At 36.1% G+C, this 19,737-nt stretch overlaps 1 protein-coding gene across 2 annotated transcripts in view; it reads right to left on the reverse strand.

The window, feature by feature from the left end:
- Positions 1 to 1,951: 1,951 nt before the first annotated feature.
- The window catches only part of USP53 (ubiquitin specific peptidase 53), a 38,156-nt gene continuing 20,370 nt past the window's right edge, over positions 1,952 to 19,737 (reverse strand). For both annotated transcript variants that reach the window (XM_061372124.1, XM_061372122.1), the window contains 9 exons: positions 19,569 to 19,718; positions 18,871 to 19,042; positions 17,683 to 17,832; positions 15,923 to 16,066; positions 14,957 to 15,680; positions 13,477 to 13,518; positions 12,232 to 12,299; positions 4,160 to 4,259; positions 1,952 to 3,365 (listed from right to left, as the gene is read on the reverse strand). In XM_061372124.1, the coding sequence (XP_061228108.1) occupies positions 2,501 to 3,365; positions 4,160 to 4,259; positions 12,232 to 12,299; positions 13,477 to 13,518; positions 14,957 to 15,680; positions 15,923 to 16,066; positions 17,683 to 17,832; positions 18,871 to 19,042; positions 19,569 to 19,718 (2,415 nt within the window). In that variant the 3' untranslated portion in view covers positions 1,952 to 2,500. The remainder of the gene's footprint in view (positions 3,366 to 4,159; positions 4,260 to 12,231; positions 12,300 to 13,476; positions 13,519 to 14,956; positions 15,681 to 15,922; positions 16,067 to 17,682; positions 17,833 to 18,870; positions 19,043 to 19,568; positions 19,719 to 19,737) is intronic.

Consider the following 19,737-nt stretch of genomic DNA (forward strand, 5'->3'; position numbering starts at 1 on the left):
ACCAGTTGTGCTTACTGGAAGCCAAATCCATTGGTATTGGTAATAGGCATTCATATTGTTCATTGTACACAAGTATGAACATTGCTATGCATGTTTAAAAATAAGTGTCCTAATATCATTCACAGTTGTTGCTGTGCTATTAATACATAAAAATGTCATTTCAAATAAAAGATTTTTTCAAAACATTTTACAAATTTTACATTATTTACAAATGCCAGTAATTTATTTTATTTTTTTTTTTTTTTACACAAGTATCAGAGGGCAGTTTTACTTAACTGGCTATGTATAGTATGTAACATTGCTAGGTGAACTAGAAAAGTTTAATCTACAGGTTTTGAAATATCTCAAAAATACTGCAATTAGGAATCTTCCAAGTTGATAAATTTTCAGGGTTCTTTTTCTGTATTCAACTGATTTTCTTATAAAAGGATATTTTTTAAAAGTTTTTTTTTTTTTTTACAGTTTACCAGCAGCCATACATACACGCATGATTATTTGCACTACAAATCCTAGATCTCCCTCCAACCCCTCCCCAAAGTGCTACAACAATTGACCAAGATACAAATAAAATTAATCTGAGATTATGTTGCATATATTATGTTCCAGTTCTACTGTAAGTTACATGTAGTTTAAAAAAGAAAAAGAAAAAAACCCAACAAAAACCAACCCAACCCTGACCTTGACAAAGAACCACCAAAGCTACTGTTCAAATGTCTACCATGGACAATTGTGCTAAACAATTGCTAACATTTGGTTGAAGTAGTAAAACTCATATAAGGTATGTAAGTTTTATAAATGTAAAAAAGCTTTCCTAACTGTGCAAGCATAAGTGTTTCTTATGCATATTTAACTTTCTTGGATTATTTTCATAATGAAAAGGCATTGATGTTCAGATGTAACTAGCAGCACCCGAAGTTAACACTACGAAATGGCAAAATTTAGTCTTTTTGGATTGTGTCAGTCTTTGCTGACATTAAATTACATATTGTTCAGTGTTACAAGACTGAAACAGAACTCCAAACCCCTCCGACACCACAACACACAGCAGGTAATTCTGAACAGCCAGGGTTGCTGCTTTCTTCCCCAGCTGTCACTGGGCCACGTGCTGGGCCTCAGAACAATTGCATAGTTCGGTGCACCAATTTAACTAACCAAATAAAAGCCAAATAAATCCTCTACTTTTGTTACTGAAATAAGTCAGGTTAAGAAAAGACATGGCAAATGCCAGAGCTGCCAAAACTGCAGGGCAGAGTGCTAGGGCAGATGAAGAGAGGAACCTCCGCTTTTCTAGCCCCCTCAGCCACTGCAGGCTAAATGGCTGCAGGTTCAGACAGCCTGATGTGCCAAGTAGAGAACATACGTGTGTGTGGGAGTGCTCTGCATAGGAAAAAGCATCAGTAAAATCAAGTGTCTGACCTCCATTAAACATTGCTCGAAATGTCAAGCTCAAAAGAGACATAGGAAGCTGAATAAACAGCAGCACTGACTTTGCATGCAATAGTAGGATAAATCAGAACTGAACATAACTAGCAAATATATCTAAAACCTTACAAAATTAAACTTTTCATACTTGCATGGTAACTGTATTTTAAAATTAGCATCCTATTCTGCTACATCAGTTTGTAGTTTGTGGTTAAATTTAATTTTAGTAAGTTAAAGTATGAACAAATCTGATAAATATGTTTTAAAATGTACACTAACACAGAGCAGGTGTATTAATAGGACATGCTATTTCTGCAGTTTCCTTGAAAAATCTCACTTAACACTTGCAAAACAGAACAACCATTTCTAAAGAATTCTTGTTAAAGCTTTTCAAATAAAAACTTTGAAATTATCTGGGTAAACTTGTATTAAAGACACTTGAAGGTTTGTGAAAGCACATACTCTCAGAGAAGTCAGCTGAAAAAGCCCCATGTCACCTTCTACTATCTATCAGGACAAATACTGCTCAATTATAACTACATTTACTTCATTATATATGGTAGTATATTTATCCCTTTTGTTAGTCTATGCATGTAGTGACCACAGTTCAAAGGAACACTTTTTAAATAGCAACTTACTAAATTTTGTTACAAAAAAAGTAACATCTAGTTGATTCCACTGCTGTATGATGTATACACTCAAAGGGACTGTTTTTAGTATTAAGTGTAAAAGACAAGCTGAGTAACAAAGGGAAGCATTAAGGCAACCAGAGTAACAAATCTAAGAACCCGAAGTTTAGCACCTCTCCTCCTCTGTTCACCTCTATTTGCATATTCATTTACAGTCCAAAGTACAGTAAACTCAGTACATAGTTATTACACACTCTCTTAATGTCTGTGCCCATTTACAGGCTACATGAAATACCAAAGTCAGATCCAGATACTCTTTTTTCCAAGACTATCTACTGCAGTGTACACTGTCTACGTTTGCCTTGTACCGTTGCTCGGGATGTGGAATGCCTGGGCTTAAGAGCAGCATGGTATGTAGCATTCAGTTCTACTCCAGTTGATGGGGGATGCTATTCTTTGTGAAAGCTTCCACTGTCTGTAAAATACACCTTGGGTCTCTGATGATATTTCATTCTGTATGTGTCAGTCATACAACTATCTACTGAAAAATAAGTCGTTAGGGATACACTATCATTTCCATCCACATAACCAGCACTTGGTCCTGTATGATGAGATCCTGTCTTTAAAAAGTTTTCAGACAGAGTCCAAAAATCATTAACTGATAAGCGAGGTGGAGAATCGGGTTTATAAACAAACAGCTCATTCCCTTGAAATGGCTCTTTAAGCCTTTGTTCATTTGTAAATACACTTGCTTCTGATCCAGATTTTAAAGGTGTACCCATTTGCCTCGACGTATCGTTTTGCAACACCTCTGTCGACTTTGTACTGGGTGCCAGGTTATTTTCTGATACTAGAAAAGTATTCAGAGCATGCTTCTTTGGCGGTAAAGGCGGAGGAAGATTCTGGTACACTGCTTCAGGCACCCAAAGAGCATCCACCCTTCGGAGTGGGTGTCCGGCATACTCACTGTGAGAGTGAAACACTATAGGCCTTTCTGACAGGTTCTGTGGCACACAAGGTGACAAACCCACCTTGGGACCAAACATTCTTATGTGATGAGGCTGCGGCTGGGAAGAGGAGTGAAAGTTGTTGCTCATCAGCTTTCTTCCACAGACATTTTCTGTAGAGGGGTGGGATACGCCATCTGCACAATATATTGGCATGCTGACCTTCTCTAACTTGTCTGGACTAAGCCACTCTGAAGAATTCTGTTCACTTGACTTGTTTCTACTTTCTGACTTCACAATGTCTTTAAGAATTGGCTGTAGAGGTGATGATGGGAAAAGTTTCCTATTGGTCTCAGGCATTTCAGCTCTGAAATACAAAACCACACAAGATGTAAGTGTCCCTAAAAACATATAAAAGAGCTCCTATAACCCAAGGATTTTTTTTTTTAAGACAGCCTTGGTAACACTGCTTACATATTCCACCTGACTAGAGAACTGGAATCTGCTTAACATACAGCCATTTGATTAAAAGTCATATTAAATCACTCCAAAGTTTCTTTCATTTGAAATGTAAAGTGCCCCAGAAAATGTTTGCATCAATACCTGTTAAGGCAAGAAAAATTCTTTCCACATTTACGACTACATCAAAAATAACCTCTGCTTTCTTCAAAACATCTCTGACTCAGACTGATACATCCACTTTTCAAATATTAGGTATTACTTTTGGGTGCCAAATTTTTATTTAGGTTCTTCACTTTTAGGAGGCACTGAGCACTTACAGTTCAAATTAGAAACAACTGGTATATAGCAGCAGCTTCCAAACAGAAATCACCTCTTTCTCCCCTTCCAGGCAAACTCCTCAAGATTTCATGGGGTTACTGCTCTAACCACAAATAAGTTAATCACTGCCTGCTGCAGTATATTAAAGTAAAACCATAAAACTATTGAACCCCTTTGCTCTGCTAGGATGGTTTAAAACAGTGTTAGCTATTTGATTCCATTGACAGAGAGAGCATTTACCCTTATCAATTATATAAAATAAAAAAAGGTACTGTGTCAAAAATAGTCAATATCTTAACATCTGAATGGTTAATACTGATTACTATCACATAACAGAATTATTAAACTGTTACACAGTAAATTAATGCCAGTATTAGTTACCTCTTTACTGGAGGACTGGGCACCTGCAGATATAATTCTGTTGGAGAATTAACATGAGGTCTGTAGTTAACTTCTGAATTGACCTGGTCTTTCTTCAAGTCTGAGGGCAGAAAAAAATTCTTTCAAAATCAGCAGAAATACAGTCCAGTTCCTTCTTTGTAATTCCTCAGATGTTACAAAAGCCAAACACAATGTAACAGGACAACTAATTCCTTTCAAGAGTTGACATTGGTCAAAATAACCATTTTGAAGACAATCAGTCACAGAAGGTCAAATCTTACATTCATCCAAAATAATCTGAAGGAAATGAGGAAATCTGTTGTTGTTTGATGGCTTTTTTTTTTGTTATCAGAATATAAGCAATTACCACAATTTAGAAGTCCTGTATTCATGGTTCCAAGATCTTAACATTTCATATAATTAAAAGCAGATTTTGAAAAGCAGCTTTTTATGAAAGCACATTTATTCAAACATCCAAACTAATTTAAATTACAAAATAAAAACTATTTACTATTTCTGAAATTTCACATCATGTAATTATTATAAAATGGAATGAATACTGCAGGGATTAGGGGGTGGGGGTCTTTTTCTTCTTGTTTGTGGGTTGGGTTTGTGCTTAGGTTTTGTTGGGTTTTATTTGTTTGGTTTTTTGTTTGTTTATTGAATAAATGCATTCTCTGAAACCAATTCAAACCTACAGCAAACTGTAAAGTTCACAGAGATGCTGAGCAGACAGCACAGGCAGTCATGTGCTCTAAACACAGAGTGTGCCTGTGCCAGCACTATTACGCTCCAGAAGCTCTTCTTATTCACAGACAACGAATCATTCTTTAAAAAGACACAATTTCTGAACAATGCAGCTTCTAGTTAACACTAAATAAAAGGAAGCACTTAAGTATCCATGGCAAGAACACAGAATAAAATACTCTCTTGGCAAGTGACAAACAATGGTCTATTTGGAGACAAATATGACAAGTCTTCCTAATGCAATGACTGGGCATTTATAATGTGCCACCTGCTCTGAAGCTATTCAAAGAAGTCTTATTCTATGTATATCTAGACTAGATTAAGGTAACTACTTAGTCTATTAAAAAAAACAGAAAATAAAAAAGGCAGCATGCATTGCCCAATTTCTAGTAGAATAATCCTGTATTCAGTATTTAGACAGTTTCCAATGAGGTAACACACACTGTTCCACACTGTCATCAACACGACCTAAATTTTGTACCTATTCTTAAATTATGTAATCTTACCAAGATCTAATATTTTAATTTACTTATTTCCTCAAGTTTAAATAAAGTCTTGTAACTTTTGACTCGTGAACATACAAGTCAAAACCCCAACAACAGAAAAGAACTAAACTAAAAATTCTGGGTGATGCTGCTGGGCGATACTTGCTTTGAGGGTCAGTATCTGCCCTATCTTTAACTGACGAAAGATCAAAGATACTAAATCTTCAACAAACAAGACAGGCTGTACAGGCTAACACAGCACATAGCACAAGAGATAAAGCCCCCACATGGCTTTCCTTTGAGCCTTTAAATGAGGAGGAGGGAAAAAAAAAAAAAAGTTAAAAAATCTTGCTATCCCAGCCTGATAAACAATACCACAACCTTAGAAAGAATACTCATGGGAAAATATTGTTACTGAATGAGCCTGTGTGAAACTGGCAAGGGACAAGCAAGTCATCTGAAAGAAAGTTCAAAACTGCTCCAGTGGCCCATGGCATTAGAGCTAACCAACGTCAAGGTAATATTTCAAACTGAAAAGGTTTCATTCTGCTACAGATTTTAATGATGCATAAATCGCTTTACTGAAGGAAAAAAAAATAATTAAAAAAGGCACAGGCTCTGACACATTATTTCCTGCAACTATTTCCAATTCAGTATTTAATTTCTATCCCAATGTTATGATACAGTCCTAGGAATGAATTAGTTAAATAATTTGCTACATTAACAGTTCCAAAGCTAGTGTTTTTAACCTTCAGACTCTGACTATTATAGGAGAGTACGTCTACAGAGAAATCACAAATACATCACCCATACAACTGCGCCTTAATTCCCCAAACTGCCTGATGCAAAGAGAACAGATACTAATTTTATCTTTACTCCAAGCCAAGCTCCTAAGGCGGAGCTCTCAACAGGCAGCAGCACAAGCTGGTCTGGAGGTGGCAGCAAAGGGCTCCGTCTCAGCAGTCGCTGTCTCAGCAAGGGTCAGCTGTCTCTGGCGTGACCACAGCACACATTCAGCCAAAGCTGCTTAGTGTTACCTGGTGGTTTGTCCCTCCAGAATTCCAGCTAACTTAAAAATAGATGTGTTATTTTCTCTTCTGCTGACAGGATACCCATGCATGGTTAAAACCAGAAGCAGATGCGATTGGGAATTTTGGCTCTAGGTTCATTGCAAACCTAAATATGGGACACAAAAGCACTACGCTCAACTGGTGACTGATATCCTTATCAATGGGTCATACGAAGTTTACCAATAAACATAGCATAACTGTTTCCTGAAATACAAACCAATCTGCTCTGAAGATTTATGAACATGTATTTTCACATCTGAATAACCAATCTAGATTTTCAGAAGATTAACATCCATTCTATAGCCAACAGGTAGGCCAGAGAAGTTCTGCTATAATATCTTCATTTACACATACAGAACATTTCCAAACATCTGCAAAGCTCAGTGTTACAGGGAACCAAATAAACAGGACGAACCCCCACCCCAGTATTAAATTTCCTTTTAATATGTTTTAGCCCCATGTTTCCTGTCCTTTTGATTACGTGATGATTATTTTTTTTTCCCCTAAGTTTCCAATAAAAAAGACAAGGTGTACTACTTAGAAGTATTTACAACAGAAGAAGTACTGTGGCAAATTCCTCTCTCTTAACCAAGGTATTTTTCTGTATTCAGTTGACATGACAAACTTCCTGGAAGCTTTGGAAAAGTGGAAACATAATGCCAGTCAAGGGTCATAGAATCATAGAATAGTTAGGGTTGGAAAGGACCTTAAGATCATCTAGTTCCAAACCCCCTGCTATGGGCAGGGACGCCTCACACTAAACCATGTCACCCAAGGCTCTGTCCAGCCCGGTGTTGAACACTGCCAGGGATGGAGCATTCACAACTTCCCTGGGCAAACCATCCCAGTGCCTCATCATCCTTACGAGAAAATGAACAAATTATAACTTGTCCAAAATAGAATATTACCTTGAAAAAAAAACCAACCAAAACAAACCAAAACACAAAAAAATAACACCAAATCAGTGACCATCTTTAGAAGAAAAAAAAAAAATTAAAAAAATCCTTATGTTCAAGAAGCTGTTCTTTTGGACCAACATTCAGTTGCAAAACATTTCTTATATATTCATCACTGCTGTTTTTCCATGACTTTAAACATCTGAAGAAAACTGAAATACAAGTTTCACTTGGGATTTTTGTGGGGTTTTTTTGAGTTTTTTTTGGGTTTTTTTTTGTTTACAGGGTGGGGTGGTGCATATCTGCATGTGTGCAAGCATTTAAGTAAGTTCTGAAGTGAAAGAACAGTTGACAAGGACTACTACCCTTCCCTTCAATCTGACCTGGCTGTCTCAAGAAGTTCATCAGCTCTTAGTTTTAAAACACATTTCTGAACTTTGCATCATCTATTTTAAACTGTGAAGTTCTCACATGAATGAATTGGAAATGTGAGAGTCCTTTGTACTTCAATCTTCATGGGCTGCTTAACTACATTTGGGAATCTTGGGGATTTTTTTGGTGATTATGTTTTTTTGGGTTTTTTTTTATTTTTTACCAAAATCTTTAATCATTTAAAGACACTCCAAAAAAGGCATTTATTTCTTTCTGTTTCATATTATGTAAATTAAGTAGCTTTGTGGTTTAATTTTCTACTCAGTTCTTCAAACAGATCATATACACTGACTGCACTATAAAGATATCAACTACATTTTCCTAGGTATATTTGCATTATTTTAAATCATTACTATAAATGTATGGTTTTCCTAAGAAGATGAGTTTTCTTTTTGAGAATTTTGACTTGTTTGTGAGGTTTTCTGAAGTGACAAATAAACAAAGGCAATTTCGATTCTTCTTTACATATTCACCAGAGCTTCAGAATGATTCTAGATTTCAGTTGGAGTTGTCTCATGCTATTGAATTGAATAATTATTAATGGGAAAAAGTCTGGGTTTGTAATATTACAGAAACAATTTTGCATTTATTTTCAAGGTGAAGCAGTTTTAATTTAAGGCATTGATTCCAAGTATATCTTCTTTTGAGATCACTGAAAAGGCAGCTTTTAATACTGCAGGAAGCCTCTTAAATAGGAGGCCAACAAGCACTTGGCCAATTTTAATCACAGTGCTTATTGTACTGACAAGTTAGCTCAAGAATGAAGTGCTCTGAGCTTTGGGGAAGGGGGCTGAATCTAGAAAACAGGGCTCCTAGGATTTAATTCCCCCTCCTCCCCTCTAAGCCTTCCCAAAAGTAATGCTTTTTATTGAGTGGCAATATCATTAAGGCCTCTGTGCCTTAGGAACTGGGGAGGGTTGTAATGAAAACCACCAAAATCACTTAATGACTGAAAATTATTCTTAATAACTAGAACAGAAATTGCTCTGAAAATCCATTTAAAAGTTGTGGCCCTTCGCAACTTCAAAGAATTAGTCATCTTTCTTCAACTTGAAGATGTGAGGTTCAAAGTTTTCCTCTCTCACTGTTTATGCCACATGCTCTTTATAAATAAAAAAATAACCTCAACAGGTTCATCAAACTTCAGAAACACTACCTCATTAATATAAACTGAAGCTATTGTATCTGCTTACTGAATACCCAAGTTTCCCTGTGAAAATCTGATAACACAAATTAGGGATTGGCCTTGCAGGACATTTGTTTCAGTACTACAGTTATTTACTATTTATTACCAGAGAAAGAAGCAGCCATTTGATCTGCATAACCACTGTGTGATCCAACATTACTATCTTTATAATGCTCTAACAATAAGTTTTATTCCTCAACTGCTGAACTGACTTATGCAGCTCCAGTTAAAAGCAATGAAACAATAAAGCACTGTTATACAAATGGTGGGCATAATTTGGATTTCAACATTATTTCTATAAGAAACTTTTCCATACAAAACCCCCACTCAGAAATATTTTTTCAAGTTGCCCTGAGAAGCTAACAAAGATTTCTTACATTCTGCTCTTCTCTCAGAAGAGATTAGGCATTTCTGTCTTATTTTCTGGGAGACCGTCTGGTATTTACCTATCAATTAATGTTTTGTTTATAAGATTCAGAGATATATTACATAAGGTAATACAACTAATACCTGTAAATGAGTACTATTTGCCCTTGCTAAAGGTGTCCTGACATTCAGACAACCAAAAAGCCTGATTCTAAATGCACCAGTAACCTCATACACTCGTGAAATTTCTTCAAACTCTTCAGGTATCTTTTCAGTCCAATAATCACTTTATTCCAAAATATGCTCGCCTGTGAGAACTTGACATTTGATTTAAATACATACCTTTTTGTTACAAAACTATTCAAAAGTCAGTTACTGAATTAGAACTGAATAGATGGGATCTTATCATCAATGTTTTATGATAACTCCAAGGATCACGCAGAATCGCTACATATTTTCTTGAAGAAAATGGACAATGCATGTTGAAAGCTTTAAATATACTGAAGTAAAGTACATGGCTGTTTCCGGAGATTGCTCAGTATTAAGCTCAAACATCGTCTGAACCTATTTTTCATTCCAACGGAGCCCTTTATGCATTGGGGTTTTTTTTCCTCTTTTTCCTACCCAAGTGTGGTATAAGTGGTGTAAGTATAGTACACAACTAAAGCAGAATCAATGTCATGCAAAGCCAGATCTTTGCAATATGAATTTTGTTGGTGTTTTTTTTTTTTTGTTATTGTCAAAAACCACAAATACAAAATTAGTTCTCTCTCCACAACCAAAAAATAAATGCAGTAATTCCAGAAGAGATGATTGGTATGACACACCCCCCTCCAATTTAAGTCTTAAAAGAAACTATATTATGCATTCTTTTCAAATAAGTATGGTATTTATAAAATCAAAACATTTCCTGGGGAAGTGGCCTGGTATTTATTGCACCTCTTTGTACAAGCCCCATTCCATTGTTCCAGCAACAGTCAGTAATTTTGGCTGGCCCCATGCTGACTTGTAATATTTATATGCTTAGGCATTTATCAATTTTATAAAACCCCAGACATATTACTATGTAAAAGGAAAGAGATTTCCTTATTACAAGTGTTTCTTCCTGATACTGCTTCATATCTTAAAGAAAACAAATGGTACCACAGTCCACCCAGACATTAAAAAAAATAAAACCTTCCTTAGTATTCACCAGGAAAGTCTGTGGAAATGCTGTTAGGAAAAACATAGGGAGGGAACAAAATTAGTATCATTGTTCTTTTTTGTTTATTTTGGTTTGGGGGGCAGGAAAGGAACACGCTTGCTACAAATCAAACTTAAAACCAAAACATTAAACTGAGACATATGTTCTGAAAGCAGAATTTAACCAACAGAAATGGAGATCAAAATTTAATAATTTCAATTGGATTAAAAAAAAAAGCACCAATTAAGGCCAGTAAAAATTAATTATACTGCATGTTTTACACCAGCATAGAGTCATCCAAAAATCTCGCAATCATTGAATGATAGAAGGGTTTGGGTTGGAAGGGACCTTTAAGAATCCCTTAGTCTAATCCTACTGCTGTGGGCAGGGGCACCTTCCACTACACTGGGTTGCTCAAATCTGTAGCCAGTCTGGCCTTGACACTTCCAATGACAGATCATCTGCAATTTCTCTGGACCTGTCCCTGTGCCTCACCACCCTCATCGTAAAAAGATTCCTTCCCAGTGTCTATTCTAAATATACCCTCTTTCAGTTTAAAACTGTTGCCCCTTGTCAGGTCACTACAAACCTCAGTAAAATCACCAATACTGGTGTTTTCATTTTTTGTACAGAGAACCTACACCAGCCAGTAGCAGTTACGCACCCGGCCACTTCCTGAGCAGGCAGTGGCACATGACACACACAAGGAAGGACAAACTGCTCTACCCACCTAGAGAGAAAATGCTGTGTAACAAAACACACCAGAAGAAGACCACTATGGCAAGAAGACTGATTGTATTCTGATTATCTAACAATTTATATAAAAAAAGCTATGGCCTCCCAAAATGATACTTGTATTTTCCACACAAAAATGCTGTATTTAAAACAGATCGAAGCACTTAAAGAAAAAAAAAAAAGAAAAGAAAAAAAGGAAGAAAAAAGGAAAAAAGAAAAATCACTCAGCCTGCTACTTTGGTGCTAGAAGTCATGTGAAACAACTGTTCGGGAGGCATGTCATGCTTTTACATGATTCAGCACACTGAAAGCTGCCACTGCTGTCCGAAAAGGAGATGCTAAGAACAGGTAAACTCTCAAAATGCATATTGATGACCTAGCACCTACATAGGGAACTGCTACTGCTGCTATCATCATAGCATTAACAATTCTCTTTACATGATGGTAGGGCACTGAGAAAACCCAACTCCTTTATTTGGGAATCCATGTATCATGGCAGATAGCTATGAATCCATTTACACTGTATATTTACTCTGCAAGAAAGCCAAGAAATTAAACATATTAAGGTGCTTCGTGGAACAGAAAGCTTTAAATGCCCCTAAAAAAAGTGAGTTATTGAACTGCTGCTCTATCACATTTCCATCAAAATGGCCCAAGATGAGATATGAACGCTTGCCATCTTTATCGATCAGTCTTAACCCACTGAAGAGGCTAAAAATGTGAATAAAAACAAAATTTGACATTACCTTATGCAGAAAAACTATGAATTACAAAAGGCAGATTAGGAATCTGTTCATCTCTTTTGGATATTAGTAAGCTAGTATTTAAATTTTGTTAGATCTAAATTGGTTTTAGAAAACTTATACAAGTATATTCCTTATATTTCTTATACAAGTATAAGGAATAAGTACAAGGATAAGGTACCTTATGCAAGTATAACGTGTACTTCTTATACAAGTAAAACATCCTTACCATAAAAGTTTCTTCTCTGTTGTGTATGTAACTCATTGTCAGGTTTTTTAGTTGGCAAGTTCTGTTCACTGTAAAAGACGCATACAATCAATTTGAAGGCTTAAATCAATGATGTATGATCACAAACTTTACTGCCTTAAGTGCATAAATGCGTAAAAACTCTGCCTATGTGAAACCGACTCCTGTTATCATCGTTGACTCTTGTTACCATCATTGTCACAATTTTTACTAACACATACAAACTTCACAGAAGATACACAGAACAGCAGGGGTGGCTCTTTAATACTTCAACACCACTCCCACATGTTAACAGGCTGTGCTGATACAGAGAAATTTAGCATGACCTGAATACTTCAATAAGGGCAGACAAAAAAAATACACAGTGCAAGGCTGGTGTTCTCAGTTCATTCTGGAGACTGGACATCCACGCATCCCACCCTTATTCTAGATTAGAAAAGCAGGATACTGAAAACACAGCATGAAAAAGGCAAATTTTCTTGATGCAGGTATTACATCAGCCTGCGTAATAAAAAGAGCTGGTTCCCACAGTTGTTACAACAGAAAAATGACATGTCACCTGTGAGAAAGAACCACCAACTGCACTTTTCCCCACTATAACCTAAAGAATTTCATAAAAATGTCACAAAGTCCTTATTAACTGAGATCACCAAGAAAGCGTGACTATTTGAATACCCATTTTCTCTAGTGATTTTCAAATAGAACAGATACCACTGGTCAATTTCAAATTTGTTTGTAGGTTTTACCTAAAATTGCTGCTCTTATTGTGGCAAAAGATTACCATGCATGTGGTACTATATGGTTTCAAATTTATCATCAGTGTCACCCACATCTGAAACAAGGACATTTTTCAGCTTTAACAGTTCTATACCCTGAATATCTCAAAGTTAAACATACCTTATTAAGACAAGCTCAAGTTTCCTAAAAATGCAAACTTCTCATCAGTATCAATATCCTAAGTATGTAATCTGTTAGCTAGCATTCTGTCTTGCCCATTTCCCTACTTTGACATTCTGCAATTCATTAATACTTTGTTGTGACAAGAAACATCATTCTTGCAATTCACTTAGGTCTTTCATTCATAGAGATTTTCATTTTAAAATTTTTTATCAAACTTGAAGAGAACTAGAAAATTCCAGCAACAAATCTAAGAGGAAAGGGGAAAAAAGTGAAATCAGCAGATTTAGTATGTCTTGCTGGTTTACTTAAGTAAAAAGTATGCCTTACCAATCCAGATAGGGAGCTGACAAACACCCTGTCAATTCCTTCCTGCTCCAAGAGTAAAGCAGGGAAGGAGATACAATTTTTCAATTAAGATAAACAAAAGAAACTCTTGTTATTGAAAGTACGGAAAACCAAGAAAAATAGTGAAATAGGAAGAACTGGGAAAGAACCAATCAGAAAACAAAACACTTCCTTTTTTTTTCCACCTTCTAAAAGAACTTTCAAGTAATTCCCTTGTATTTTCTGTTTTTATAAGACAAAGTATGAAAGGTTAGAGGGGAGGTTGTGGGTACTGCCAGTCAACTCTAATTACCATTCGTATAAAAAAAAATCTTTGTGAAAATTCTAGGAAGTCATTTGTATTTTGATTAAGAAAGTTGCTTTGTTTCGGTTTAAATTTTTTAGACAAGTCAGAGCCTTTTAATTTCCAGGTGTATGCTGTTCTCTTTCAGCACATTAAAAGTTATTTTAATAACTTCTAATGAAAATATACATCCAAAATTTTGCTTAAATCTAGCAAACGTGTGACTAGATTTGGTCTCACAACTGTGCTTTTACATTTAATGGATATAAGTAGGATTCAAAATAAGAATGTATGACTTCTAGTAGGAATTAAGTTTCACATGCAGATTAAGAAACCCAGTACAGGCAACCCCATGCGGAAGGTTGATAACTTCGTATTTCACAGCACTGCATAATTGTGTAAATTGGAAGGGACATCTGCAGATCATCTAGTCCAACCCTCCTTGCTCAAACAGGGTCAACTACAGCAGGCTGCCCAGGACCATGTCCAGTTGAGTTATGAACACATCCACAGACAGACATTCTATAGAATCTCTAGGCAACATACTTGTTACTAGCATACATCAGTTCTTAGTAAATTAATAAAATTTGGCTATTAACTAAGTTTTTGGACAATTTTAGTGATTTTACACTTTTTTTGAAAGATTTCTTTCAAACAGGTGAATAAAGTATCAGGTGATGAATATATATACCTGAGATGTTCTAAAAAACTAATTTCAGAACAATGACCAGTAACTGTGTACCAGATTCACCTACTGCCATTCCCATCTCCTTGTCGGGGGCCTGTTTGTACAACTGCTAAAGATACCACTCATGTAGACACCTGTATTCCATTACACATGGCCACAGTCTAAAACCTTCCAACTAAATAAGTGTAGCAATTATTTTAAATTCAGACACCCTGCCCCCACTCAGGGATTAGCAGTTCTGGCTCAGCACCATAACAATGCGGCTCAGTGCCTTCCAAAGGGAATTAATGTTGTAGACTCAGAGTGAACATAAACTTAATTGTCCACACCCTTATTTCTAGATACATTGCTAGCTTACTAAATACCTGACCTCAAGCATACAAAGTTACAAAGTATGTTATCTTGATTATTTTTGAAACAACACAAGCATTGTAACGACTTACTTTACCTATAAATACCATCCATGCAAGTTCTAAGAGCATTAGTGTTACCTGCAGGCAGCACTTTCTCTAACATTCTTGACATCTGCCAGATTGATTCCTTCAGTAACAGGCGAGTCTGGATTTGCAGATCCATTGCTGATATGATCGCTGCTTTCATACCCAGATTCTGTCTTCTGATTTTGCCAGTTATCACCATGTATTTTTCTCTCTGTAAATCCTTTGCTTTTTTCAGCATTCCCTTTTCCTTCTGAGTCCAGTGAACTTCGACTTCCTATACCCTGTTTTGTTTCATCTTCATATATAGTCATTAAACCCTTCTGGATTTGGTTCTCTTTTGGCCAATAGCTAAAGCTTTGCTCCTTTTCATGCTTAGATTTACTGTTTGGATTTGCCTTGTGCTTTGGGCTATGCTGTTTTTTCTCAGTCTCGCTGAAAATGCTGTCTACATTTAGCATCTCCCGCATAGGTTTCCAACCTTTACTTCTGCTTCTGCTGCTGATACTTCCCTTGTCCCTAGAGTCTTGAGTGGTGTCTGTATTGTAGCCAGTGACACCATCAGTCCGGGTCCTTATCAATGGTTTCTCCCCAGTAGGACAAGCTTCTGTTTTATTTGATCCAATCACCTGTACAGAAAGCTTTGCTTGGTGAGGTGCACTGTCATGCTTGTAAGAGCCTCTTCCCTGGCTGCTGTGTATGCGCTGATCAGCACAGTGTCTGCTTCCAACTGGAGGAGACCCCAGGTTAACACTGGCACGATCTTCCCCCATCAAATCTTAGAAGGCAGAGAAAAAAAAAAAAGCTCCATTAAAGTTCTCAATTTTTAACTGATGCTGTTTCAGTACTTTTGTTTATTACACTATCTCAAAAAGTTCAATACATTTGTTTTAGAACACCAAAAATTGAGAAATTCTCATCTTACAGGTGTGTTCTCTTCAAGGAGATTATTTTAAAAGCTGCATACATAGTATTGATTTTTACAGATATTTAACCCCTTGGGTCATATTTAGAATGTACCTCTTTGTCTCCCAGACTCTTTCCTTGGTCCTCTGTCTGCATCTTTCCGTAAAGATGAGAAGTTTTTAATATCAGCAGCTTTCTGAGCACACTCTCTGGATATGTCCTTTAGCTTGTCCTTTTGATTGCTGTAAGTTAACTTAGCTACAAAAAACACTTTTCGTCAAAGATCATTACTAAAAAGTTATTCATCATCAAAACATGTCAATACATTTATGTACCACGTTTTTTAATATTACTCCTACTTAAAAAGGCTAATTAATTACATAACATAAATTAAGAAAACAAGATATACAGTATATACACGCAATTACCTCCAAGTACTCCACCCAATGGGGATAACGAAAGGAACCAAAGCAGCATAATGTCAAGCATGTCTCAAACACCTCTTACTAAAACTGAACTCTCAAAGCATATACCACTCAAAGCATATGCTATTTACACCAAACTTTATGACTTATACCGAAATTACACTAAAAAAAGTTAATGTCAGTTTAATCTTGTCTGAACATAAGCATCACAGAATGGCTAGGGTTGGAAAAGACCTTAAGGTCATCTAGTTCCAACCCCCTGCCATGGGCAGGGACACCTCACACTAAAACATATTGCTCAAGGCTCTGTTCAACCTGGCCTTGAACACTGCCAGGGATGGGGCATTTATCACTTCTTTGCCCAACCTGCTCCAGTGCCTCGCCACCCTCACAGTAAAGAACTTCTTCCTGTATCTCACCTGAACTTCCCCTGTTTAAGTTTGAACACATTACCTCTCGTCCTGCCACTACAATCCCTAACAAAGTGTCCATCCCCAGCATCCTTATAGGCCTTTTTCAGATACTGGAAGGCTGCTATGAGGTCTCCACACAACCTTCTTTTCTCCAGGCTGAACAGCCCCAACCTTCTCAGCCTGTCTTCATACGGGAAGCGCTAGTTTTACTTTTCTTAAAACAGTGGAGCTTATAAAAAGTGGAGTTTATAAGAAGAGATAAAAGTCCTTTTGTTTCTGAAATGGTAAATACTGACTGTTTTGGAGCCATAATTCCATTTCAAAGCATTCTGTTTCAAAAAAATCTAGGTATTCAACAATAAATATGATGGAGTAATATTTCAAGAGAAAGCAGCATCTCTCAGCCTAGAAAGTATGGGAAGTTCAGAGCAAAGGCACTCTGACAAGCAGTGCAGAAGTCACTGCTTCATGACTTCTTATAGCTTCATTTGCTTGGAAGTCTAATGTACAAATAGAACACACTTTTCAACAGGGAAGACCACTATTTTACTATTCTTTCCAAACATAAGGTGAAGTCCATTATTATACAGGACTACAAATAATGCTGAGTATCACAATATTGCTGGGGAACAGCATTCTTCAAATACTGTGGTTTTGTGATCACAGGCTATGTGCTCCAGAAGATCAGTCAGGTTAAAGTTTCTAATATGCCTTTTCATTAATAATATGATTGGAAGGTATGATGGTGAGTGAGAAATAGATCATGGCCTCAAGAGTCAGTTCAGTACAGGAATAATTAGGGGTAATAAAAAAAAATTTGTATTTACAGTTCTCAAGAAAAGTTAACATCCCACGGCAGATATAACTTAAACACTAGTTGCGATTCCAAGATTCATTCAAGTCAATGATAGAATTCTATCTTTAGAAACAGTTCTAGTCCAGAGACTACCATACGTCTGGAATGCTATCAACTGAAGTATTTCGTAACAGTATACATTTTGGGGTTTTTTCAGGGACAGGAGTAGGTAATACATACCTGTATCTCTACCACCACTAGCTTGAATATGGCTTCTACTGAATGCTGAATTATCTGGCTGAAGTTTTTTATGAGCCCTTTGATTACTGGGGTCTCCGATTCCATTCTCCTTCATTTGGTGTGATTTAGGAGCAGAATGCTTTTCAAGTCCTATCAAATAACATAATTACTTTTAGAAATTAGGAGTTTCTAATTCAAAGTTACCAATATCTAAATTAAAAAATAAGAAAACTTTTTAATCATGGATTAGAGAAAACCCCCATTAGAAAACCACACCCTATTTCAATATGGTATACAATAAGGTTCTGCAGTATTTTATATACTGCCATATTTATAGTGGTAGACTATAGTGAAATCACTCAATTCTTTCTTCCCTGAAGCAGTCTATGTCCAATTATTACTCATTATGTAAAGAGGAACACGTCAAGTTCAACTGGCCTTTTATGTTATGTTTAATATTAAAAAAACTAAACATAAACCCTTCCCCCCCAAAATACCACCACCACCAAGCCCAAGCCCCTCCCTCTCCCCAAATAAAAATAAATCCACAAAATAAATCCACAAAACCCACCAAGGCAGCAGTACAAACTACAGAACTACAGAACCAACACAACTGGCTTCTTACATAGAGGCCTATGCTATATGAACCCTGGAGAGAAGTTTCCTGCAGCTCCTCCTGATTTTTTCCCAACATTCTGACTTGTACTCTGTGTATGTATATATATATATATATATACACACATGTACATATACACAAACACAGATGCTCCAAATAGACCTCTCTATGTGTACGAAGCTTTTTTTTTTGTATAGCATTTATATTTTTATAGCATTTCTGAAGGTATTTTAAATGTATCAATAGACAACATCTGCATACACAAATACATATTTTTCATCTGGAATTTCTGAGATTACTAGTAAAGTAGCTATGAACAATCTACAAAGGAAACTCTTTATTCCTGATTATTCATGAGTCTCAATTTACATTCCTTTATCAGACACAAAAAAAAACAGTTCTAGTACTGCATATATACACTAATCTCTTTTCTTTTGAGGCCCTTTAGATAATTAGTAATTGAAGTATTTAAGAACAGAGCAGCTAATCCATTACATTCTCCTTTTTAATCCCCATTTCAGAAGTATAGTTAATACAGCTACTGGAAAAAAATGTGTTGAAATCTTAATTACCCAAGTTTTCGCTATTTCCTGCTGCTGCTTTACATTGAGACCAGTGAATAATTTGCTTTGGAGCATCTTCTGGAGATACAGCTGTGCCATCTGGGTTAGCATAAAACAACAACAGTGGTTGAAAGTGACATCGAATGCACCGGGAGACCACATCTTTCCATTTTGTTCCGATCTATAAAAAAAAAAAAAATTTAAATAATCCAAACAAAACAAAAAAAAAAAAAAAAAATCAAAACACCCCCCCCCCCCCCCGAACTTTATCATCATCATTGAACCCAATTATGGAAAGAATAATTTATTAGCAATTCCAATGCTTAATTCCAAAGGTACATTAAGATTCAACATCTGTCACAAGAATTTATGTAAATTGCAGAAAAAAGCCAGAACCTGTATTACATGGGCTAACAACCACATCAACATTGTGAATACTGCTGCCAGTAATAAGGGCTTCTTTTTCATTAAAAGAAGCACAAATATGATTAACTGTAGATAAATTCATTAATATTCTGAAATAGTTGGTATTTGGAAGGAAGAAGTGGAAAATAGTGAAATCAATTCTAAAACCTGTGAAACTCAATTTACAAAACTAAAATTTAATTTTATTGAAGATATTTGTTTTTCTTGTTTCAAGTTTGGTGTCAGAAGAACACATTAAAGTAAAGATCATGAAACTGGGTAGCAGTAAAACAAGTATTTACCTCTTTTACATTTGCATCATCAAACAGCACCCATTTGCAACTCTTGGTGTGAAAGGCAAAGGCACAGTAATGTCTGCTTGTGTAGCAAATCATTCCCACTAGAAAAAGTTCACTATTTTTGGCATTTTCATCTGTAACTCTATAAAACAGCTATAAAGATGGTTATATA

The sequence above is a fragment of the Neopsephotus bourkii genome, unplaced genomic scaffold, assembly GCF_033783945.1.
Source record: "Neopsephotus bourkii isolate Nb327-2 ecotype Australia unplaced genomic scaffold, CSIRO-AGI_Nbou_v1 NB_1598, whole genome shotgun sequence".
NCBI lineage: Eukaryota > Metazoa > Chordata > Aves > Psittaciformes > Psittacidae > Neopsephotus > Neopsephotus bourkii.